The sequence below is a fragment of the Amphiprion ocellaris genome, chromosome 15 (assembly GCF_022539595.1).
Source record: "Amphiprion ocellaris isolate individual 3 ecotype Okinawa chromosome 15, ASM2253959v1, whole genome shotgun sequence".
Taxonomy (NCBI): Eukaryota; Metazoa; Chordata; class Actinopteri; family Pomacentridae; genus Amphiprion; species Amphiprion ocellaris.
Window position 1 is genome coordinate 1142831 of NC_072780.1, and position 26963 is coordinate 1169793.

The following is a 26963-nucleotide window of genomic DNA, read 5'->3' on the forward strand; positions in this document are numbered from 1 at the left end:
TTGTTGGGCATCACATTGGAATGAATGAAGTTTAAGAGCTCTAATGTGGAATGGTAGAAATCAGCAGCTACATTAAGAGTCACTGAGTGAGAACATAAATCTATGGACTTAGACCATTCATTTCTCTTTTTTCTGGCTTTTTGTCATAATACATTTTTATATCCCTCACAGCTGTAGATTATAACGACCATTTTTCTTGACTAAAGTTGATGGCGCACCAACGCTCCATCTTGTGCAGAAGAAGAGTCAAACGATGCGCTTTAATTTGAGCGTGTTCAGAGACCGAACACCTGAGTTACCAGACAGTTGATCACCACTGCTGTGACATCCATTATCTCTGATTGTTACCCATTATCTCTGATTGACACCTCTTATCTCTGATTGGGCTTGTAGGTTTTGTCCTGTTAACACAAAGAAAGCTCTGGTATGTTTAACTTGCTTCTTTGTTGTTCAGTTCAAACCCTGTCCCACTTTCAAATTGGCCATTGACTAAAATCTAAAAGGACAAAACATCGTAATTGCAAACAAAGGGCTAACAAACAAACATTTATTTGCTAAACATGAGGCTTCTGTGATGGCCGGGACATTGGAGGCAAATTGCAAAACTGAAAATGAGCTTTACTTGTAAACTCATAAAAGACCACAAAAACCAGAGGGAACAGGCTGCTCTGGTCAACAAAAGATAAAACAGCTGGGCATGAACTGAGATGACTTCCAAACAACACGAAGACAACCTGGCAAACGTGTGCTGGAGAGCTGGAGCTTTATACACCGAGGGATGAGGGAAGTGGAAGCAGGTGTGCTGATGGGGAACCAGGACCAGGTGAGGAGTGTGAGGAAGGTAACAGGCTCAACACTTCAATTAACAAGACAGAATGAATAATACCTCCCTGACAAAACCCTCCCAAAACTGTGACAGGTTCTGTCGCGTTCCAAACAGACTTAGACTCCTACAAACCCACAGAAACCAAGCATGTTTTTACCCTCTGGCAGACATGAGAGCAAACAAAACAACACACTGGAAGTGGACCGTTGTTATAGTCTATGTAACCCCAGACAGACAGGAACTCTGACCTGGAACATGAAATAACTCACTCCCTGCACTGTTTTACCATTCACTAGCAATTTTCAGCCTGTTTAATCATTTATCATTTCCCAAGTTTTAGGTTTTCTTGATGGCTGTGATTGCAGTTGTAAAAATAACTTCTGAGACTCACTCAGAATGAAGTTTCATGCTCCATTTTCTGCAGTTTCAGTCCAATCTATCCCAACAAACAACTGAACACGCTTCTTTTGGCTCTAAATTTTTTACGAGAGGTTTGGGATGCAGCTGTGCCCTTTCTGCTCGATACAGTCATCACTTTCCTTTTCCTCTGGTAATTTCAAAAACTGCCTGTGTCCGAAATCTTTATTTAAAAAAAAAAACAAAAAAAACAATGATGGCTATCTACAGTAATTGCAGACCATTTTCCAAACTGCTGGTATTGTCAAAATCTTAGCAAAGCCTCGTTCTCAATACAACTTCTGGAAACTCTTGTACTTTTGAAAGATTACAGCCACAGAAAGCACCTTTCTCAGAGACACTAATGGCCTCTTACTGACTGCAGAAGTTAGAGACCGTCCTGTTCTCATTTTACTGGACTTAAATGCAGCATTGGACACAGTGGGTCACAATATCCTGATAATTAGGCTGGAAAATCTGACACAGCATTACGGTGGTTAAACGCATACATCAGATCACAGTGGTTGTTTTTTTTCTCCCCATTACATGTGGAGTGCACCAGGGCTGGATTTTAGGCCCAATCTGTTTCTCATTTTCAATGTTTCACCTTGGTCCCAAGGTGTCACTTAACATTGTTTTGTTACAAGACTGATTGTCAGGCTAACTGTCATGCTAACTGTGATGCCGCTGTCAGATTGTCAGGCTAACTGTCATGCTAGCTGTCCGATTGTCAGGCTAACTGTCATGCTAGCTGTCAGATTATCAGGCTAACTGTCAGGAAAACTGTGATGCTAGCTGTCAGATTATCAGGCTAACTGTCATGCTAGCTGTCCGATTGTCAGGTTAACTGTCATGCTAACTGTCAGATTGTCAGGCTAACTGTCATGCTAACTGTCAGATTGTCAGGCTAACTGTCAGGCTAACTGTCAGATTGTCATGCTGTCAGATTGTCAGGCTAACTGACAAATTGTCAGGAAAACTGTGATGCTAGCTGTCAGATTATCAGGCTAACTGTCATGCTAGCTGTCAGATTGTCAGGCTAACTGTCATGCTAGCTGTCAGATTATCAGGCTAACTGTCAGGAAAACTGTGATGCTAGCTGTCAGATTATCAGGCTAACTGTCATGCTAGCTGTCAGATTGTCAGGCTAACTGTCATGTTAGCTGTCAGATTGTCAGGCTAACTGTCATGCTAGCTGTCAGATGGTTAGGCTAACTGTGATGCAAACTGTCAGTTTATTAAAGTCACATTTGATTATTTTTAACTCTGAACCCCAAAAACCTGCTGCTGGGTTTGAAGCCCCCCCCCCCCCCCCCCCCCCCCCCCACCAAATTACAGAAAGATTTGTGGGACCTTTTGCCTATTTTATCAGTAAAGTAACAAAACAAATCCACTTTATTCTGTGTTTCATTTACAGATGAGCCTCTAATAAACTGTTTGCTTCAACCAGGTTCTGTGACGTCTGATGGTTTTGAGCTCCTCAGCACAACTGGACCGTCAGTATAACCAGACGGTTCAACATTTCTTTTGATTTTTCTGCATGTGTCTGGTTAAATGTTTAGCAGACACGAAGAACTGAAAGTCAGTTCCGCAGTTAAATTACAATAAAACTGAGTTTCTGCACGCACAGATTAAGCGGTTCTCAATGAAGTGCTGTGTAGAACCTACCAAGGTTTGTATTTAACATATTATGTTGGAGTATTTCCAAGATTACCTAAAGTATTATTGAAATGCAGTGAACATTTTCTGATACAAGATATGCATCCTCCACAGATCAGCAAAAAAATGGCACAACAGGTGTAAATCAGGAGACTAGAACACTATGCAACTGCTACACAAGACTCCAGACTGTATTTCACTATATTCAGTCCCTGCTAAATTGTGTGCAGCCTGGGGGGACTGTACCATTGTGTAAATGCTAGATTGCTTACCTGATGGCTAATTTTAAGGCTTTTATTACCTGTGACATCTTGTTATTGCATCCTCCTGTATTTCTGTTTTTGCTGTGTGTTTTGCTATCTATCCCATCTGCATATATTAACTGTAATCAGTTCAGCAATAGTAATCCGTGTCCCTGCAGAAGAAAAATGATTCAATGAGTAGACTATCGCTGCCAAATTTCACATTGTTGCTGCCACAGCAAATGTTACATTGAATTTTGCTTTTGTGGCTTGTAATTGGCTGAACATTTCTAAAGAAGTCCTGTGCTGTGCAGGGATCAGATGCTGCCAGCGAATGCAGGGATTCCAGTTTGGTCCTGCTACACACAGATATAAATGCTGTTGAAGTCAGCTTTCTGTTTTCAGCCCCGACTTTGCCCTGTTTTAACCTGTCTAGACATCTCCTCACCTGCCAATTACCAAATCGCTGCTTACTGGCAACCTTTAAACTGAACAGGAGGCAGGAATGCGCTTGAAGGAGAGTCTCTATGAGTTTATAAAACAGCGTCTTGTTTATGATGGGCCAATCATGTGTCACAGTGTGCCAAGGATCTGCAGGTTTAAACTCCAGGAAATCAGTGCAGCAGGTGATTTCACTGATTAACGCGCTGCCAATCAGACAGGACAAGCTAATCAGTGAAATCAGCTGCTGATGGCTGGAGGAAAAGCTGACAGCCAGCATGCAGGCACAGTGGAAGCCACTTTCTTCTGTGATTTTATGTAAATTTGACAGCCGAATAAATCTCTTCATTAGCCGTGTGATGCAATGTGTTTTCAGAAATCTGTCAGGGCTGTGAAAGTTCTTCCAGCGTGTCCTGAGGCTTATGGAAACGCAGCAGAAAGGCGTCCTCCAAGTCGCTTATCCTCCTGTTACCTGCGTTGCCCCTGGATACAAGGAGCGAACTTGTTTCTCCTCCTTCCATCATGCCCTGCCTTGTATTCCAGGCACGCACCAAGGAGTGTGTGTGGTAGTCAAGGGTGTGCACACACAACGACGGCAAGAGTCGAGTCTCTCACACACACACACACACACACACACACACACACACACACACACAAAAATGAAACACTCACAAAGAGACAAACGCACACATGCAGAAAGAAGACATGAATATGGTCAAACATGCATACGACATCAGGCACACACAGTGCCACGACTGTCAGCTTGTTGCATCAGAATGACACCCCCCTCCTGCCAGTGAAAACCACACAAGCTAACTACATTCAGATGAGGCCAGCGTATGTGTGTGCATATCAGTACACCATAACTACAGTAGCAGCTGTAACTGTGGAGAGCCCAGAACATGAATACTTAATGAGCAGTTGTATAAATATATTTGTATGCGAGTGACTAAGTTGAAAGCAAAAAGCAGCAGCATGAAAATGAGTGTGTGCAATGAACAGATCGGGAATTTAGATGGCAGAATGTGTCAGAGTTAAAAGCACTGTTAGTTTGATCCAAATGCCTGCTGTTTATCCAGGGTTGGGTCTCAGTGGTAGCAGTCTAAGCAGAGTGAATGCAGGGTTTTCATTTTGGTCCTGCCACACACACAGCAATAAATGCTGTTGAAGTCCAAATCACTGCTTCCCAAGGTGTTCCCAGGCCAGATGAGACATGTTGTCCCTCCAGACAGTTCAGGGTCTACCTCAGGGTCTCCTCCCAGTTGGTTGTCCTGGTAACCCTCCAAAGGAAGTTGCCCAGGATGCATTGCAGTCAAACCCCCAAACCACCTCAACTGGTTCCTCTTGATGCAAAGTAGCAGCAAATGTACTCCGAGTTCTCTGCAGGTGTCAGAGCTCCTTGCCCTATCTCTAATGCAGAGCCCAGCCACCCTGTGACCCAATGGAGGAAACTTATTTCCACCACTTGTCCCCGTAACTTCACTTTTTCAGTCACTACTTCAAACTCATGACCATAAAGGAAGGTTGGAACATAGCCAGACTGGTAAATGAAGAGCTTGGCCTGCCAGCTCAGCTCCATCTTCACCATGACTCCAGTACAACAGCCACATCACTGCTGATGCTGCACCAATCCATCTGCCTATTTCACGCTCTATTTTCCCATCACTTGTAAACAAGATCCTGAGATACTTAAACTCCTTTGCTTGAGGCAGCAACTCCACCACCCAGAGGAATCCATTGATTTCTGGCAAAGCCTCAGACATGGCAACTCTTACCCCTCTATCTTGTTTTTTTGGTTTTTTTTTTAAATTCTACTTGTTCTTTTTCCTTCATTGGATATGACATTTTTGGTGCTTTTATTTGTTTTTAAAAAATCTTTTGCCACATTTGGCTCTATTTCTCCCCTTTTGCTTCTCTGGTCTTGTTCCTTTTCGTTTGGACTGATCGACCTTGTGTTGTTCAGTGGTTTTCCTCCTTTTTTTGCCCCGTCTGTAAAGCAGATCAACTCTGTTTTTTAAAGGTGCTATAAGTAAAGTTATTATCCTGGCCACTTCACACTCAGTCTGACAAAGTGAAAGGAACCACATCATTTGCAAAAAGAAGAGATGCGAGTCGAGGTCCTCAAAACGGATACAAAATATAAGACACTCACCAAATATCATCTATCACACTTGTCCATCAAACAATACCAGAAAAAACAAATGGCTCCAAGAAAAAGTCAGTCAGAAATAAATACTATGATCAATCCTGAAACACAAACAATGCATTTGCAAAGAAAACACTCTTTACTTTAACTGTTTGTTTTGTTACTCTGGCTGATATTCAGAAGAAATTTCAGTTCATTTCTGTTTTCTCCAAGTTTTCTCTTCACTTTCTATTACTAGAGTCATTTTCTGACATGTTATTTCCATAAGAGGACTTTGTTTACTGCTGTCTAATCAGGCAGCACTGAACCTGCAATAACTGATTTTGTGGCCAAGTGAGTACAGCAGGAACAAGCTATGAGCACAATACCAATATATTACCACCTGTTAAGTTGATACGGCTGTGCACACTGACTGGCGATAAGTTTTATTCAAGTGCCAGGTGATTAATAGATACTTCAGCTGCAAAATACAACTAAGAGAAGTCTTTGTACAAGCTCTGCAGTGAATACATAAAAGTGCAATTTATGCAACTTCTGTCATCAGTTTAGAAACGTCGTGGAGGCGCACTACCCAACACAATCTAACCACAACTGTTTCAGAATGAAATTGCCTATCAATACCAACACTGAAGTGTGCAACCTGGTCAAAAATAAACATAAAGCTGGCTTTTTGATTGTCCTATGTTTACCCTGGGCTCACTTCTTTCTACTTCCGTGCGACAGCTCAGTGCTACATGTCTACCTCCATGTACCCTGGAGAAGACCCACAACTTAGAATGGCGAATGAAAAGATAGCTGACCTGCTGGAAGATGTTCGCCGTCTCTCCGCTGAGCTGAGGGACAAAGATACTCTGCTGTCCAGGACTATGGAGGTGACCCATGAGGATTGCCTCTCTCTCTGCGGCCTTCCAGGACACGGCCCCCTGGGATCCCTCCTGTCCACGGCCCTCGTCCTGCTCTACACCCAGCCGCCAGTTCATGGACAGAGGTAGTGATCCGGGGCAGGCAGAAGACCCCAGTCAGAGCCGTCTGGCCTCCACTCTCCCTCTCGAACCGCTTCATGGCCCTGTCGCAGATTGAAGAAAAGCCCGCAGTTTTCTCCGCACCAGCGGCCAACGGCGTGTCAGCGGCTTCCTGCTCCAACGACCCGGCGGCTCCCCCTCCGGTCACCTCGTCCTCTGTTCAGTCCCACAACTCTCATCATGGGCGACAGTATTACCAGAAACATCCGTTTCTTCACCGCCACCACTCGGTGTTTTCCTGGCGCCACCGTTGCTGTAATCCTGGACAAACTTGCTGAGCTGCTACAGTCCATCCCATCCTCAGTGTGCCGTGTGATAATTCATGTTGGAACAAACGACACGACCCGGCGACAGTCTGAGCTGATGAAAAAGGATTTTATGGACCTCTTCAGACTTATGGAAAGCTGTGGTAAGTCGGTGTTCATCAGCGGGACCATACCGACTCTGTCCCGCAATGCCAAGCGCTTTTCCAGACTCCTCAGTTTGAGCACCTGGCTCCAGCACACCTGTACAGCTCACAACCTGAACTTTATTGACAATTTTAATCTCTTCTGGAACCGCCCTGGATTTTATCTACACGACGGACTGCATCCAAGCACACTGAGCAGCTCGGTTTTAACAGCAAACATACACCACGCGGTTCAATCAACACCTGCTGACTGACTGCCCACAGGCCACGCCCACTCACCACACACCTCACACACCTCCCCTCCGCCCACACGGGACAACATCACCCACAACATCCCATGACTGTGCTTGAAATGGCCACACCATTTTAATTCATGGGAAAATTCTGCATGTTTTTTTGGTTTTTGTTTTGTGTTGTTTAACACCTTTGGAATTTTAGGACCTTCACTGAAATTGAAAATACAGTTCTATGTGTTTCAAAAGCATTTGGCTGCACAGCATGAATTGATGATGTGGGCAAATGCGTCTGTGAAATCTGATAATGAAAATGATAACCCTTAGGTACAGAACATCAAGATGGAAAATCTGTCCATGTGTAAAGCATTGCCTAGAGCGTATGGCAGAAGTAGTGGCACTGACTGCATGCAAGTGTTGTGTGAAAATGTGTTAAAAAAAACAAACAAAACAATATAGATAATGAATGCATATGCAAACACTTAATGAGATGACTACATTTCCAAACAGCTGGTAACACAGTGGCAGTGTAATGTGACATATGCTGTTCCCTCAAGCAGATGATCAAAGTGCTGCTGTTATTGTGATTGCAGCTATTAGGAGAATATAACGGTTTATTAAGCCCTTTGGGGACGTTAAGGGAGGTGCAGATGAAGGGGAGGAGACAGGTTTTTAAAGGTGCACCGTGTTGCGCTTTAACATCAATTAGTCATCAACACACGAATTACGATGGGAGTGAGATTAAGGACAACAGAAAGACATCGTCCACCTCCAGTGGCCTCTACACAGCAGTTTACAGCACTTTGTCTAAATAGATCAGTCATCATTATCAGCCCTTTCATGTGTTTAATGTGTTCATTCCTGTAAATCCTCCTGAGATATATTTAGCAAAAAAAACCCCAACAAAACATTAACTCAAGATCAATCTTTTATCGCATTTTTCTGGGGCCCTAAACCACATCTGACAGTCTTCATTTACAGATTAAGTAACAATGGGGGAAAAAAAGTACAGAATTCGTGATAAAGGGCTGCCAGGAACATTATTTAAGAGTTGCCTTGTGACAGGTATGTGCAGTGGCATCGATCACTTCCATGCTCACCTTTTCAGTTGTCATTTTTCAGAGATGCATTGAGGTAGCTATGCAGGAATATTCCCCCACTTCTAATCCAGCTTACACTAGTTGACATATTACTCCTACATGGGACAAACTCTTCAATGAGCACAGGGCCATGCCGATCTGAATGGCTGCACATATCAGAAATGTATGTAGCAGCTTTACATTAGCTCCCCAGCTCAGAATCTACATATTTTTTCTTTTCATTCATCCATTTTAGTTTGGATTTCTTCTTCTTTTTTCAACACATGCTGCGTTTTTTGGTGGTAGAGATCCAACATCAGGCACCTTAAACACAGAGACAGCAGAAACTGATGCCACCGCATGAAGTGTATTTATCTGTATTTCCTGCTGAAGTTCCTTCATTACCAAGCCCTTGTTAATGCAAACCTTTAGAAATGAAAGCTGAAATATGACATATATAATATATATATATATATAATATGACACAGCAACACTAATTACAGGAGGGTCCGGTGGTGGAGGTTCATGTGCATGTGTCTTACAGAACTGAACCTGAACTCAAACCCACGCAGCATTAAATCAATATGACCCGGAGCTTTTGGCCATAAATCAGACACATACATCCCCGCTAATGTATGATGCCTTCAGGGGGTACTTCATCTTTCATCATGTCATGTGTGCGAAGCCATTTCTCCAAGTGCTTCTTCTGTGCCACTGTCATTTCTCACTGTAAGTGACTCCGTGATAACCACCCCTCCACTGAAGGCTGATGGGAAAAATGCCCTCTTTATGGGTGTGACTGTGTGGTGCAAAATGCCAGAGAGCAAGGTCGATACATGAACATGTGGGAGTGAAGCCTTTTGCTGTCAGGTGAGATTAGACCATGGAAGTGAAGTGTTGCAGGGGCGGATCTACTGGGGTGACATAGGGTGGCAACTGCCACTCCTAGAAGATGCCTTGCCACCCCGGCTGCCACCCCAGTTCTGAACGATCTAATTCAAAAATATGTATATGAAAAGTTGTGGCCGGCCGTAAAGACCGAAAGTCCAGGAAAGACGAATAACGAGTGAAACTCCGATGTCCGAGTGCTTTCGAATGCACCATGTAGACGTCACGTCCTGTACAGTCTATGCTGCTACAGATACGAGGCGACACGCCCCCCCTGAGGGGGCTGATCTTAGACCTCACTCATGTGGATGACAGCTGGACTGACTACATGCTAATATAACTGTTCACAATGTATTAAATGCTAATAGTGTCTAAATTCACATAGAGTGTTTGCTTGTGAGACGAGCCACGGTTTCCAGTGAGCCTGGGCCTTGCTAATTTTTACTTCTGTAGCTAGCTAATGTTAGAGAACAGCCACAGAAGGATGGTGGGGGATCGTCTGTGGAAGTTTTTCTTTTTTTTGATAATTACAACCTGTGGTTCTGACAACAGACTGTAAGTCAAAAGAAATCACACATTCACTAAGACTTTACATGACATTAAAGTGTAACCAAACCCCCAGTCACACCAGGTTTTCATGCACTGTTTGAAAACTACATCCTGCTTGTTTAATGCTGGTTTTTATCATTTTGGTGTCAAGGACATAATAACACCAACATTGTTGTTTTTCATCACAGTACAGTCATATCATTTAGTTTACAGCTGAAAAAACGTTTACATGTTAAGTGTCTCTTTAAAGGTTTAAATTGTACACATCAGATTGTATCATAGTTAATAATGAAAATTATCAAAGGAAAAAACATAGTTCAGTCAGTGTGAATGTTGTAGGAGACAGTAAAGAATGAAGAGGAAGGGAACCACCAGCAGCTTTTCCCAGCCTAAAAGAAGAGAGGAGGAAGAACATCCCAGAGAGGAGATGGAGGAGGAAGAGTTCAGAGAGAGAAAGAAATGAAGGCATGCAGAGCTCAGACAGCTAAAGGTAAATCAGACTATCTCTGGTCCAGCTGGTCCACATGCTATGAATACTGCTTTAGTATAATATATCTGAGTAAGAGGTACACCTGTCACAATAATTACCTTTTTGGACAAATTATTATCTGATGTAGTTAGTCTTTTAATTTTAAGATGATAAGTAGATCCTTAATTCTTAGGAATATCCAAATATTGGAATTATAGAATTATTGTAAGAAATGTCTCAAATAAAGAGCATCAAAAAGAAAACCACAAATCTAAGACAATAAATAAAATGATCTGGACTCTGACTCTGTTCTAGATGAACTGATAATGTAATCATTGTGGCAGGCTGAACATAAGCATAGATCACACAAATGCAGATTTCCCTAAACAGTGCATAAGAGAGACATTGTCTAGTCTTAATCTAATTTGTTGCTAAATTTAAGAAACATTTTAACATGTCTAGCATTTGGTTTCTTCAAAGTGTATAAGGTTGACTTTATTTCAGTTTAAATCTTTTCCCCTTTCTGCTAGACGTATCAGATCACATATTGTGATTGATAAGAACAACTAATAAGAACAACTCATGTTTAGGATTGGCTGACAAATACAAATGATATTTACTTATTTAACATACTTATTTCAGCAGTATTTGCGTCAATTTGATAATGCCTGCTGGTTGGTTTCATCCAGATCCATCATTCCATTTCTGAATAATGTTGCTAACAGACAGACAGACAAGCCAATGCCAATCATCACATGACTCTGCCATACACACACACACACACACACACACACACACACACACACACACACACACACCACCCCCTAAAATGTATCTGCCACCCCTTTGCCACCCTTTTAATTTTTCTCTAGATCCACCCCTGAAGTGTTGTAAAGCAAGCTTCATATATACTAGATCGCCAGACTTTCCACTGGGTGTTGAAGGGCTGACTGGACGCAGGAACATTAACAGGTTCGATCACTGATGCTGGTTGTTACAATCTGGCTCGGTCGGCTATTCAGCTCATGCCCTCTGTGGGCTGAGGTCAGATCTCTGTGCACCGGAGTCAAGCTTCACAGCAAAGTGAGAAAACAATTTCATTGTGCTTGGGGGCTTTGTCATGATGAAACATTAAATGGCTGAACACAGGGTGGGGGCTAAAGACCAGTTCATGGTTTCTGCATGACTGTTGCAGACTGATTTGTGGACTCGAAATGGCAAAATTTACATTGTGTGGACCCTGAAGAGACCCTTGAGACACCGGCCTGGCACAAAGTAACACCTAGACCAAATTGAAACTGTGGCAGAAAGCACCCAGAGGAAACCCACACAGGTGAAAACATGCAAACTCCAATGAAAAAGGCTCACAAACAGCCAGTAGGATCAAACCTCAGAATGTTCTTGCTGTGTGGTGACATTTTTCAACACTGCTGCACCACCAACTCACTTTCAGACCTGATTCCGGATAAGCAGTGGTGGATAATAACGTGACAGTTTGCCGTCACATTCCACCGAGCTGCTTGGCATGTTAGGCCTTACAGATACAAATCTGTTCGTACAACTGAACACAGCTAAAATCCCTGCTGACATTCCTTTAACTTATTATCCCACAGATCAAGCCTAGTGTATGTGTGACGGCCCAGGTTCAGGCAGGTAAATGCACCCAGGTGTTCTGCTGTTTTTGTTTGGAATTAACTTCGACCTTTTCGCTGTGCTTTGACATTTATGTTCATCGAAACAGCTGCCCTATTGATTTCCTGTCATTAAACAATAAAGCACGACGAGGGGGAAGAGGGCGGTGCTTCATTATGGGACGCTGCATGCACTGAGAGCTCTCACCTGGTTTATCTGATGAATAAAAGGCTACGTGCACATTGTGCGTTCTTTGTCGAAACATCTGCTAAGGTCAGCAGCAACTGCATTAGCGCGTGCTGGCATTTACTGTATGTGCAGTTTAAAACGACTGTCACATAACATCCATTACAGAGTTTAACGCCGGCTCAGGCCGACTCGTAAATGTGACACCGAGTGCTTGGCGGGGGGGAAAGCTCCATCTTGATGAACTGTAACCCTGACATTTTACTACCTTTCACACAGGGGGGGGGGGGGAGGTTTATGTCGACACACATGTATGTACCCCAGGGGAGACATTAAGAAGAGACGTTAATCAAAGCAGCAGAAATCCAGTGCGTTGCCTTTGAACATATGTGCTTTGTGGTAAAAGCTCATTCAGAGTCAACACATTTGAACTCCTGAACCTGCAGTCTAATTATAGGACTGTAAAATGGCAGGTGGAGGGAGTATTAGAAGGTAATTCCTGCTGTGTGAGAGGGACGAGGTGTGTGGCTCTTTAGATGGCAGCAATATGTTTCAGTGAGCAATAAGCAGAAGGAAATATGTGAGATTTATCCGTATCCCTTGTGTTGCTAATACAGGCAGCACTCATGGTGGCCTATTGTTGGCAGAGATGACAACCAGCTCTATCTTGCCCTGCAGACAGTCTCTTCTCTCCACCTTTTCTTTCTGCTTCTTATTCTATCAGCGTTGGTGTCGTCCCGTCTATTCTTCCCTTCCTCCTAACCCTTCATCCAACGCTGTAAGGGTTTAGTGGGTGCAGCAAAAATTTATTGAACTCATCAGCTTCCAATACAGAATGGGTACAATTAAGTCTAATGAATCCATCGGCGCACTAATTTGGCAAAGTAATTCCTGACATTTGGGTTAAATAAACTGAGACAGCAAGTGTTTTTTAAGGATGACAGACAGAATCATTGAGAGAAGCTGCTGCGGGTGCCATGTTCAATAAATGTCCAGTCCATTATTCCGGTAGACAACGTTGGAGCACTTCTGCAGCTCAGACTGACATCGGTTTTGGAAAATACCCAATTTTTTGTTGCAACTATAAATACGTATGAAAGGTGAAATACAGACTTTTAGACGCACTTTCTAGACCTGCTGTAGAGATGTATTCAAAACTTTCAAAAAGATATCTGAGATCAATCACCACTGACAGCAACATTTCAAATCCATGCCGTCCAAAATGTGAATTAAATGCTTTTGTTGCTGCATCTGAAAATTGCTAGATAACTAATTCTTCTTAATAGTAATTCTTAACACTCACTTGATTAGATCAACTGCAGTTTTTTTAGCTAGATGAAGTTAAATCTATTCTAATTAGACCTATAAATTATACAAAGCCTGGAATTCCAAAGTAAAAAGAACATTTGTTGTTTCTGAACGCAAGTGTTGCTAAAATGTGCAGCTACTTTGATAGTAGCACATCTGTTGTATAAAAGTTTTTAGTTTGCTTCAATTAGTTTGTTTTATTTTTTCCCTTTTCATTCTTTAAAAAAAAATTAATCAGCTCACTTGTGCGTTGCGGGTCGGTTAGGAATAACTGGACTGCTGTTTACTGAGCTTTACTGATGTGTTCACTGGTGCATCAGTTGTGCATATTGAACTGCTAGATTATATCTTTGTGTCTTTTTTTGAGGTAAAACTTTCAGAAATAAACTGTTGAAAAAGTTCTTGAAAGTACATAAAATTATAAGTTTAAAATCGAATTACAATTTCAGTGCACTGCAGTAAATGAACATCCACAATCACAAAAACGGAGCCAAACATTTGCTTTTGGATAAACGTTAATGGCAAGGGTGCACAGTCAGTCATATAAAGTAGCTAACAGAAGGTTAAAATTCAGTTTTGCGAGGCCGTACAGGTAACAGTTAAGGTGGCAGGAACAGGAGTCAACAACATGAACTAACAAGGAGTCGCTGCATGTGGCTTGCATACAGACTGGTTTAAATTCTGGGGAAACTAGAAACAGGTGTGTGAGTGGGCAGGGCTTAATCCAGGTGGAAGATGACTAGACAGGCACAGAAAGAAGTGAGGACATCTGGTGGACAGATGGAGAATGACAGAAGGGAAAAGACAGGTGAAAAAAGGATTAAATAATTAAATGGTTGTTAGATTACCGGAAAGACTTCTAGGTTTATATGTGGAGTCATATTGAGAATATCACTGAAAGACAACGAGTTTAAAAAAAATCTTTTCAGGACATAATTACATTTATTGTTGTGACATTTTAAGTCAAACTTACATTTATGTAGATTGTTTTGAGAGTTAACTTTCTATGTGATCGTAGAGTTAAACTTAGCAAAGCTACAACATATCATTACCAGAGGTCTGCTTTAACACATACAGAAATTAATGACAGAAACTGTCATTTTCCAGCAGCTGAGGTGCCGAAAGAAATACCGTGTAATAGCAGAACATTACCATCTCATAAAATTTCCTATAAATAAAATACAACTTCTAGGCTTAATTTTACATGAGATTGTTTAATGAAGCTTATTTACACGTGTAAAAACAATAAAGTTACCTACAATATATAATGTTAATACAGAATAATATAGAAACACATTTAATATACACTGATGAAAACACATCAATTTAACTTTTCTTTGTACAAGAACTCTTCTATTTACCGTCTGTGTAGTTTCTCATTCATCCAGGTCATGGTTATCCAAAGTTGTTTAAATCAATCCAAGTGGACTTTAAGAGACTTTAAAGTCCAGTTGGATTGATTTAAACAACTTTGGATCTTCTATTTACCACACAAGTTTATATAAAATTCCAGAACCAATGTTTTTTTTTTTCTATTAATTAATTATGTCAGGAAATGTTATTACAGAAATAAACTGAACCTTTTTTGTTTTGAACAGAACTTGTGAATGTATTTTACCAATTTATTCCCATTGTCTTTAAGAAAATGCACATTTTATGGATATTCATGGTTACAGGTTTCAAAAAGTATTTTATATTATGCATGTAAATTCACAGGGTTTGTAATTTTGTTGTTTTTCTTTTCTTAAAAATCTGTAAAATAAAAAGTCAGTAATTTGTTTTCTTTAAAATTTTATAGTGTTTTTTTAAAGAAGTGTATGGAAAGTCAAACAGTCAATAGAGTAACAGAGAGGTGTTGCTTCAGTCAGTATAGTCGCTGCAGTTAGCTGTACTGATGTGAAATTGTTACATTTTGTTTACCAAAGTCTGTTTTGAACATGTGTTTAAAGGACTTTGAGCGAGTGCCAGCCAGATTTTTTCAATACAAAAGCAAAATCTCTTCCCACTCATCCATCCAGTAAAATAAAACTCAGTCACTTGAGTTCTTTATTAAAATCATCTTTTTATTTTCATCCTGCTTGTAGTACAGCACAGTATTGTCATCACTGCTGGCAGATGTGGCTAAAGCAGGGTGGTGGCGGCATCATACCACATCTGTGTGTATGTGTGTATATGTGAGTCTGACTGTGTTTGTGTGTGTGTGTGTGTGTGTGTGTGTGTGTGTGTGTGTGAGTGAGAGGTGCTGACAATAGAATGCAGTACAACCAGCCATCATCCCATACAGTCAGTCAATACAGCAGAATTAATACAAGGCCTTGAGACATTGTTCAGAGGCGTACAGGCAAAAACTGTGGATGTGCTTCCACTGCAGGCTAAAACTGGGCTTGCCAGGGCTCAGAACCACTAAATGCTTCAAATATCGTTAAAAGCTGTTTGGGAAAAGGATTTATATTCGACCATACCAACTTATCATGGATTTAAAGTACTGTAAACACATGTATGAACAAATTGGGCACAAGGAAAGACCTCAGGAAATGTTGTTTCCATGTTCTAGCCAATTCCCTGCTGGAAAAAAGTGGGGATACTGAGTGTTTTTGTTATTTAATTTGTTAAATGTGATGATTAAAAAACTGAAAGCCCTGGTTTGGCCACTTTTGGCCTTAGTGGAAACCACACCAGTGAGCAGATTCAGCTCTGCCCCTGACATGTGTCATAATAGCTTTACCAGTTTTGTAAAATTAAGAAAGAAACCGTGTGTTCGTAGTGTATAATTCTTTTTTTCTTTTTTTGTTTTACAGCACAGCAGCGTGGCAAATACAACACACTATGTACATATATCAAATTCCTTATATATACCATATAGGTTGGTTGGCAGGGGTAGCTGTGCATGTTTCGTAAGAGTAATACAGCTACTAAGAGATGCAAAAGAAACAAACCAAAAAAGCCTGTGCTGCTCGCTACATTGTGTTTCAAAGAGGTCACCTCACTGTACACTACAGTAGAAACTGGCGGGTCCGGTGAACCCAAAAGAGGGTCGACAATGCGAACCCTACACAAGTGAGAGTTGTGGTAAAAGCTGCTGTATCCATAAAAGGTTTAATTAGTCGTTAATCTGTAGCCCAAACCAAAAATAAAGGCCCCTCTGGGTAGACAAACACACGCCACCACTGCTACAGTGACACGGTCATAAGACACTCGCACACCCCTCCACGTTGTCACTTTAGTTGAACTCTTAGCATTAGCTACAGTAGATAGCTAATGGAGGCGGATGGTTGGTCTTAAGTGAGCAAAAACACAGTTACATACTGGTCTCTGTTTTCGCTGGGGGGTAGGGAGCTGGGCAGGAGGTTTCGAGACAAGGAGAGACAGACAAACAGACAAAAAAGACATATTCATTGAGATAATACCGTAAATTTAGTAGACAAACTTATATAACATAGATCTTAGAGTCTTGAAATATACTATCATATATATTTAGATATGCTATTTTCTTTTTTAGATGAAATAAATATATCCACAGGTACTCTTCTTTTTTAAAAACAGACCAGCTTTACAATTGCAGACACGCACCAATACAATGGATAGACATGAGGAGAAAGAGGCGAGGGGAAAGAAGGAAAGATCGGCGGTTTATTTTTTTTTCCTGGGGAAACACCCAAACTTTGTGTTCACACCACTAGCAGCTGCTGTCTACCGAGACAGTGTGCTGTTACAGGCTTCTTGCTGACGCTGTAGTGTTTTAGCAACAGCTTTGACACTCAGAAATCCTAATGAGCCCAAACTTCTGCTTGGATGTGAGGCAGCAAACTTCAGTTCCATGAGGCGTGAATGCACGGAGGCATATTACACTTGTTGGTTTTTCTGGTTTCACTGAATTTTGTGTTAGTCACTGATTGTAATAAGAACTGAACTGTCTTTTTGAGGGAAGTAAATCTCTGTTCTGAACTGAAGAATGGGATGGAATGAGAAACAATATCCCCCAAATATCAAGACGCTAAACAACAATTTTTTCTAATGCTACCCACCGCCACAAATATATATATATATATATATATATATATATATATATATATATATATATATATATATATACACACACACACACACATATATATATATATATTTTTTTTTTTTCTTAAAGAAAGTCAGACAAACTCTACACAACAATTTTATGTTAAAAACTTAAGTTCTCTTCTTGTTTTCTTCAGCTGAAGTAAATTATGGCTCAGATGCAGTTCCAGGCAAACAACATGAGCTGACCAGACTTACGGGAAAGATGGCTCAGGCATTTTGACCAACTGAAAACAGACAAACAGTGTTGTGCCAGCGGCTCTTTCCTCATCTCTAGTACTTCACTGATGTCCGGTGTCCTGACGCTAAATTCTATGGTTGATAATTAGAACTGACTACTCTAAACTGCTTGACATCGGAGTGTAACTGCTGGTGACAGCTTGGTCATGGATTTAAAAAGCTATAGCTCTTGGTTACACATTTACAAGGTGAGAAATACTTTAAAAAAAAAAAACTATCACAGGAGGTGCTACTGTGTCTTTCATACATAACCAGTCAGATCTGACACCTCTTCGGAAACCATCTGCTAGCATCCAACACAGGCACAGTCTCTTTGACATCAAAACGGCACTCACACTATAGCTAATTTGGCACCAATCAATCCCGTCTCATCGTACGGTCCAGACATGTTGATTAAAATACATACTGTCATATTTTACACAAAACATATGGCAGGAGCAATTAGCATAAGGCTGTAAGTATTTATTTCCCTGCACCTTGTCTAACAATCTGTGTAGCGCCACCTATCATATTACGCGCCTCTCTCATGCTTCACAGCAAGCAAACCTAAGTTGATTAGTTTTGCGAATCTTTCCGGCATTCTAGCCTTGGTGCCAACTGACCCTCTTGCAGGTGAAAACTAAATGCAAACAGATCAACAAAATCATTTCTAAACCATTGCAGCTCTACTTCTTTATTAGCAACTACTTGGAGTTACCCTGCAAGGTGAGCATACCGGCTATCAGGCTACGTCGATAATAGCTGAAGTTAACTCCGTCCCTATTTCTGCATCATGCACGCTAACCGTCAGAAATGCTACAAGTTCCATCTTCAAGTGTCTTAATTGTTGGTGCAGCACACTTGTTGGTGGCTGACTTTACATTCAGTCAAGTACAGGGAGGGAACAGACACTGCCTCCGTTGTCGTAGTTAGGTAGTTGAGAGAGAATGTTTCATGTGCACACAAGCTTGAATAGTATGGCACAGTGCTTACATTGTATTAGATTTAATACATGTCTTGATATATAGAACACCATCAATAACAACAACTACAACACAGAAGGAAAGTAAAGGTTTCAAAGTATAAAGCCTTAACAAGAACAGAGGGGTGACTAATGTATTGCTCAAGAAAGAGAACAGATGAACTGACTTGATCACGTGCACATGTTCTTGTATGTGAGTGCTTGTGGGCACTTTTATATGTATGCAATTATGTGTGTGTGTGTCTGTGTATGTATTAGCATGTGCACATATTTAAATGGAAAGGAAACACAGCTGCGAACGTTGCACAGATTGATGTCGAGCTCTATTTAAGTTTGGCACTCAGCTTTTCATTTAGCCAGTAGAATATCAGTCACAGTTGACTTACCCTGTTGTCAAGAATACAAACACAGAAAAGCACAGACACACACAATCATCACATCAAGGAGAGGAGCCAAGAGGGGAGGACAGGAGAGGAGGTGACAAGAGAGATGAGGAGAAGATAGGCTTGCTTGTTAATATGGTGGCGAAAGAGTAGAAAAATAGAAAGAGAAACGAAGAAAAATAAGGGAGTCGAGGGCAGAGAAGAGAGGGAAAGGAACACAAGGAAAGCAATGGATACCAGAGAGGACAAGATGGTTATCATCCTCCTCTCACTTTAAACAAGAAGATATTGATCATACACAACAAAAGGTGCCTCGGACGGGCGTCACAGTTCAGTGGGGGTGTAAACAGTTTGTTAAGGAAAAGGAAAATTGGGGTAAGTGATTGGTTTAAAGGAAAAAATAAGAACATTTTTCTGTGTTAAAGGCTTCCGAGAGCAGCAGGCATACAGTACTACAAAGTTCCTGAGCCCTCAGTAAGCATTAAGAATCCTCTGAATACAAACTACTGCTTGGCTTCAACATCCAAAGCCCTTTACTTACTATAGCAAAGGAGTCTCCTTCAGTTGTACCACTTTTGATGTCTGATTTGCTTTTTGTGTATTGGTTAACTCTGTTCAGAATGCAAGTAGTTGCTGTGGCTGTTGTCTTTCACATACTGAGAGGAACAGAAGGAAACAACAGTAAACACAAGATTGTGCCTGTTTTCCTTTGACCTACCCCACTGGGTTTGTTTGGCTTTCTGGTTGGTTTGTGCAGAACTTTAGGAAAGGGCTCAGTGCGTGTACTGTACCGACTTGACTGTGTAGCCATGTTTGCTGTCAAGCAAATTCAAATCCAGATCACCTGCTTGGAGTCAGCCTCGCAGGGCTCTCTTATGACTTCTGATACCTTGTTGAACTTCAGACCTCGCTCTCCACGCTGGAGAAATGGGCTGAGCCCCGTCGCGAGCAAAGGCTCTTGGCTTTGAGGGGTAAGTGAGGAGACTGAGGAAACCTCTGGGGTTGGGGTACTGAGCGCAGTCTCTGGTACTGTAGTTTGGCACTTGACGAAGCCATGGAGGAGGCTTGGGGTGCCCCCGGCGTGGACGAGACCACGGAGGGAGAGGATACAGACGAGGACGAAGCTGGGGGAGGGACGTGGATAGAGTGAGATGAGGATGGAGGAGCTGGAAGGGCAGGCAGAGAGGGTGGCAGGTTAGATATAAGGGCTGAAGGTGGGGACGGTTGTCTTCCTCGATCTCGATCCCTTTCTGTTCTCTGTGTCCGCTGATGGATGCTGAGGTTTGACTGGCTGCCAGATTTAGATGGATTCTGTGATCGATCTGGTTTGGATGAGGATGAGGAGTCATGTTTCGACTTCAAGGGACCACCAAAACTCTGGCAGTGGTGGTACAGCTCTTCCTGGCTTCGTGAAGTTACGCGAGCCCATTTGGAGGAATGAGAGTGTGGATGGTGTCGAGGGGAATGACAGGAGGAACAGCCGGCATGCCCTCTTGCCTTGTCCTTGGACTTGCGTTTACTCTTCTTCTCGTCCTGTATGTGGAGCTTGTCCACTGACCAGTATCGTCGGGGAGGTGGTGGTGTTAGAGGAGGTGGTGGCCAGTGTGACCCCGATCCCCAACCTCTCTCTCCTCCATCTCCTCCTCCACCTGCACTAGACCCCCACCCACTCTCTGCTGTTCCCCACCTTTCTCCTCGCTCCAGGAACAGGTCATCTCTGCTGTTTATGCTGCCAGCTTTATCTCTGGAGGGATAGGTACTGAAAAACCAGCCACCCCCTCCAATTCCTCCCACTGCTCTACCTTCATGATCTTCCCAGTACCTCTCAAACTTCCCAAACTCTCCCGAGGAACCATCGTCATCAGAATATATCCCGACTACTTTATCACGTTCCCGCTCCTCATCGGACATTGTCCTTCCTCCTCCACGCCTCTTACCATGCTCTGCTTTCCTCCTCTCCTGCTCTGAATCGTCTTCTTCATCCTCTACTTCAGACTCCCACTCATGGAAGGACAACCCCTCCTTGGAGTGCATCTCACCTCTTTCATTTCGTCCCAGTAGTGGCCTCCTCTCTCCTTCCATTCCGACAGCATCCCTGTCTGAACTTTTACTCTTCCTCCTTTTAGAGGAGACAGGCAACAAGGGCAGGAAGGCAGATGGAATGGCGTCGGAGGATGGGTTGCCCCCTCCCCAGAACTTGACAGATGTAGACGGCTTACTGCTAGAGCTCTGATAATGCTTGCTGTTCCTCCGCCTGTGGTGTCTTTCCTTTCCTCGGCTGTCCTCACCGTCATCTCTCTCTTTGTCCTCCCTCTCTTTCCTTTCATCCTCTCCTGGGATGTTCCAACCATAGCTCCTGATTGAGCTCTCACTCTTTTTCCGAAAGGACTCCCGCCTCAGGGGTGGGTACGATGGATAGTCTGGTGTCCCTGATTTAAGCTCTTCTCGTTTTTCAGGATCTGCTCCCTCCTGCTCTGACCTCTTCCGCTCTCTCTTTCTCATCTTGTCATCTTTCTTTCTCTTCTTTTTGGCTTTGCGTCGCTTTCGCTCCCTTTCTCTCTCCCTCTCCTCCCTCTTCTTCTTCTTTCGCCCCTTCTTCCTCCTCTTCCTCTCACGCTCCCTCTCCTTGTGGTGTCTCTTCTCCTCCCTGCCCACTCCATCTCCTCGACTTGTTGTTCCTGCCCTCCCTCGCTCTCGGTCACCCCACGATGCCCACCACTCCTGTAACTGGGCCAGTTGGCTGCTTGTCCTCTCTCGGCCGTACTCTCTCTGAGGACGTGGTTTGCGTGGTGGGATCGGCGGAGGCGGTGGGCTGCATGGCAGTGAGCGCGATGACATGCGGCGCGAACGAATCTTCCTCCGAGACCCCAGGAGGAGGCTGGACTCCTCTGTGAGAAGATCTGAGTCGTAGTCGTCATCTACCGTAAAATCACCTGCTCGATACCGGAAACTCAGCGAGGAGTTATAGGAGCTGTCACTGGTGCAAGAAGAGGGAGAATTTGACCGAGAAAGCGACACAGACGATGAAGAAGAGGAAGAGGATGACGTGGAGGATGAGGAAGAAGATGAGGCACTGGAGCAGGAGGAGTAGAAACGGCATGGTGAGGAGGGAGTAGTTGGGGTGTGTGTTGGGGAGGAAAGGGGGACAGGAAGAGGAGGTGGTGGAGGGGGACGACGCCCTCTCCTTCCACCTCCATCACTTGCTCCATACCTCCCACCTCCTCGCCTCCCCAGAGGGAGTATATTCTCATATAGGGGACCTCCTGAGCCTTTTCTCCTTGCCTGAGCGAGGCTTCCTCGCCTCCAAAAGGGAGGCCTTCGTGGAGAAGATGGGATTGGTGGAGGAGGCTTGGGGATTAAGTGTGTGGGGCCTTGTTGTGGGCCTTTAGGTGGCAGCCTTGGCATTCCTGAGGCTTTGGGGCCTCGAGGATTTGCTTTGGGAGTCTGCTGGGGGCCCCCTATCTGTTGGTCTGAGTTAGCGCCTAACCCTTCTGGATCTATAGGACCATAGTAGCGCTTATATTCATCTAGCCCTGTGTCACCTCCTGCCCCTGCTCCACCTGCAACTCCTCCTTGCAGGCTCCAGTGCTGTCCAAGGATCTGCTGCTGGGCCTGTATTTCAGTGATCCCTCCTGCTATTCCCCCAACACCCACGCCTCCACCACTGCCTCCGCTCGTGATTTTCTCTGGCTTTTGTCTGTTCCAGCGATCAACTACAGCCAGTCGGCGGTCATGGCGGGGCAAGAAGGTGGAACAAGGCATAGGGCCTTCCAGTAAGGGGCTATTTGAGGGACCCAGAGCCATTGCTGAGTGTCCAGTATTTGGCGGTGATCCGGGTAGCATGGTAGTATAAGTCTGTCCCTGTTGCTGTTGGTGGTGCTTTTGCTGCTGTTGCTGCTGCACCATGGCAATGGCAGTCGTGTTGTTTACTGTGGCTGTAACAAGATGTTGTTGGGGTGCAGCAGGCATGGTGGTCACAGTGTGGTACTGGGGCAAAGTGCTTTTGCTCCCTCCTGGAGTGGTCTCATCCTCAAACTGGCAGCAGCTGTACATCCCCTGGGTGGAGAGATAACAGAGAGATTGTAATTAGACCAGCAGGCTGCCAAGTATGATAAGAAGGAACTGTGTGTATGTGTCAGAGACAGAGAGAGCCTGACATCCCCAATTTTGAAAAGGAAACCCATAGAGTAGCTTTGATCTGATCTCCACACAAACCATATAAAAGCTATCTTCAGAAAGAAGGACATAAAAATCACTGATGCAGTCTTTACTATAAAAAAGTTGAAATGTTTTGAAAGTAGCAGATCGGTTCTTCCATTAATTTTTCTTTCAATTACCTTGTCCCAGCACACCCACAATTTGTAATTATTCCCACTAAAAGACAGTGATCATCACACTTCAGATTAAAATTAGTGTTTTTGTTTAACTGACAAGCGAGAAAGTGCTTTGATTAATACTATGTGAGAAAAATATAGAATACACAAATAACCTGCTAATTACAGAGTCAATCTAAGCTGCACAAAAATATAATTAATGGTAAACTGCAGAATGTCAATTAGATTTACATTTTGTTTTCTTTACATAGAAATCATTCCACAGGCTGTTATAGACGACCGAGACAATCCAGGAAGGTCTCATTTCTTAAGTGATCAAACATTGGCAGTAAAAAAGTAACTAACACATGTACCCAGATCAACCACAGCATAAAAAAAAGACCTGACAGGTTAAGGGACAATTCATATTTTGCGCATCCATGCACACAGACCAATGTGGGCTTTGAAAGTGGACAGCAGATGAGCTCGTGGCTCTGTTCATCCTATAGTAAGTACATCGGTCTGCTAAGTGGATGGTCGCACCACTTCTCATGTTGAACAGAGACAAACACGAGTATTCAGTAGTTGTTTATAGATTGTGCTGCTGCATTGTGTTAATGCGATTATAACTGAGGTGTGTTGAGCACAGTGGCTGTCACAGGAATTCTGGAGAAATTAGGGCTTCTAATTGTGTTTGAGCTCCATCATTGGAAAGCATGTACAAATCAAAGCATCTCCAAAGTTAGGCAGCTACGACTTCAATACAAAGCTTTTAACGATGAATTATAAAGGTGTGGATGATGGAGAATCACCTCGGACGATCTCTCCTCATATGAAACATTTCTGTCAAAGTGGTATTTGTTTTCCTAGCATGCAATAATGACAGTCCATGTAGACCTTCACAGAGGGGTTTCCACAGATCCTTGCGGATTCGAGTGAAAGATGAAATTTACATCATGTTACATTATATACCCATGTGGATACATACAGCATAAACTGACCTTAAGTGAATGAAGCTCATCATGTTGTTACAATGCAAAGCCTCACGATTTTTGTGGATGTTACTATGACACATAGCACCTAGATATACATTATCATCTTCAGGAACCTAAAAGAGAAGTCCAGTTGGTTTCTACTGAAGCCCCTATGACTGCTATGACCTGAAAGACTAAAAATCTACACAAACATTATTCTAGAACAAGTGCATCTTTACACGGAGCACTGACATAAGAGCAGCAGCCTCCACCAGCAGAACAATGTACCCTGACATACTACAAAAATTGCTTAGGAATAGTTTGAGGGACACAAAGAAGAGCCCAAGGTGTTACCTTGGACTCTGAATTCCCCAGATCTCAATCTCACTGAGTAGCCACAAGATGTGCTGGAAAAAGTCCGACCCTGCAACCCACGGGACCCAATAAATCCAATGCCAGACACCAAAGAACACCACCACAGGTCCCAGGTCCATGCCCTGAAGAGTAAGAGCTGCTTTACTGCCACAAATGGGAACTACACAACATTAGGCAAGTAATTTTAATGTTATAGTTGCAACATTTAACTTGCTTGACTTTCTCACACATAATGCCTTCAAGCAGCTACGATAAATACCCTACGAGGATCCAGTTAAATGTGAGGAAAAGAAAAAAAAGCTTTAAACTTGTCTGAGCTACAACTTTTTACAACTATATATAGTCATTTATCTTTTTTTCAGTGGATTGAATAAATACAGAGGGTGCAATTTTGTCAGCTCAATAAATTGCAAACAAAAATAGATTTCATTCTGAAAAAGAAGCCTTTATTCATCCTGAGCATGCTGGGAAATCGCTGTAGGTGGTTTCCCTCTACCTAAGGTTCTCTGTGCCACCACATCTCGTCTAAAGGCAGACAACATGGTGTGCTGACCATTAAATATTAATGAGAGTTTTGGAAAAACTTTGGACTGAGTTTACCAGGCTTCTTGGAGTGTCAATTCTCACTCTATCAAAGAAAACAAAGCTTTCAGCAAACAAAGTGTCACTCAGAACAGGGCTGCGTTTTCTCCAAAAGCCCTGTGAAAAACAATTGTAGAGGGAGGTGTCTGCAGAGAGTATACAGCTTCTGGAGAGGAGTCAAAACAACAGGGGAGAGTAAAAGCAACAAAACCTATTCTCTCATTGTGCAAATACAACAAATGCTGCCTGATGCTGCATTCCAAGCAGAAAGGGCTTTTTCTTTCAGCTGCCAGTTTGTTTGCTTAACTGAAATTCAGGTCAATTCCTTCTCAAATTGAATTTCCCAACATTGGAGGTTTCATTTGGTACAACGAGCCTTTTTTTTTCTTTTACCCTCTGCTATCCCGACCCAGATCCCTACATGTCCTTTTCTTTTTTTCCTCAAGAAAGGTGCGTGCAGCACTGCACAGCATCCTGAGCTGTCATTGGCAGGGCAGCTCAAATGAAATTTCGTTGTATATGAAAATGTGCAATGACAAATAAAGCATCTATCTATCTGAAACAAAAAGCAGCTTCATGTGTCCACGCTGTCTTTTTTTCTTCAAGTGCACAAATGAAGATTAATATGTTTGTTTTCCTTGATTTTAACTAAAGTACATTTCAACAAAAAACAGACCTGATTCAAGGTCCTAAACCTTTAGGTGAGTTGCACTATTGTTCCCTTCTCTTTGTAGGAGACACAGAACGACTGGCACAGTGAGAACATCAATTTTTTGGAGATCAACTTCTTGAGAGAACACTTTAGAAATATGAGTCTCTATCCTGAAATAAAGAGGTAAATGCACAAGAATCAAGACATTTTATATCTCAAGTTTATTATTAATTTTTACTGGTACCTGCACAGGCAAAGTTCCTTTTAGTTGTCTTAAGAAATAATTATCTTAATGCCAAAAATGCCTTTAAAGGAAGACTTCTGTTGTAAAGAAAAGTACAATATGTACATCAGCACACTCCCTGACGATACTGATGATGATTGGAACTACATTTAATGTCAGGCTGAGTTGTATCATTTTAAATAAAGTGTTATTTTTTCATGGCGAGTCCTGTAGTTGCGTCTAACTTGGACATATTAGATCAGATGCTGTCATTTTCATGTGTCTTTCCGCTGGTATTTTCTGCCACTCAAGTTTAAATAAGATTGTTCTGACTTGGTTTTAATGAACTGAGGAAAACGCTTTTCCATCTCTGCAGCAACAGTCAGCATTACTTCATGTGAAGAAAACAGGAAATGAAAGAAATTTTCTTTTCAAATTTAAAATCCCACACAGAGCCAATCGATTTTAAAGTTCCTGTCAGATGAGCAGTCCTGTCTCTGCTGTGCCTGGGTGCTGTTTCTCTTCCTTTTTCATATTTACACCTCTCTGTAGATAGATGGGACTCAATTAGCAGGATCAGGAAGCGCCATGTAAATCACAAAAACTCTATTATTCCTCGTATGTGAAAATGATTCATATGACCCACCGATATCTGTCACATCTTAATGACAGAATGTGTGGGGCCTCTTGTAAATCACTGTTCC

At 42.5% G+C, this 26963-nt stretch overlaps 1 protein-coding gene across 2 annotated transcripts in view; it reads right to left on the bottom strand.

The window, feature by feature from the left end:
- Positions 1 to 17575: 17575 nt before the first annotated feature.
- grin2da (glutamate receptor, ionotropic, N-methyl D-aspartate 2D, a) overlaps positions 17576 to 26963 on the bottom strand; it is a 300423-nt gene continuing 291035 nt past the window's right edge. For both annotated transcript variants that reach the window (XM_023271461.3, XM_023271462.3), the window contains exon 19: positions 17576 to 23196. In XM_023271461.3, the coding sequence (XP_023127229.1) occupies positions 20041 to 23196 (3156 nt within the window). In that variant the 3' untranslated portion in view covers positions 17576 to 20040. The remainder of the gene's footprint in view (positions 23197 to 26963) is intronic.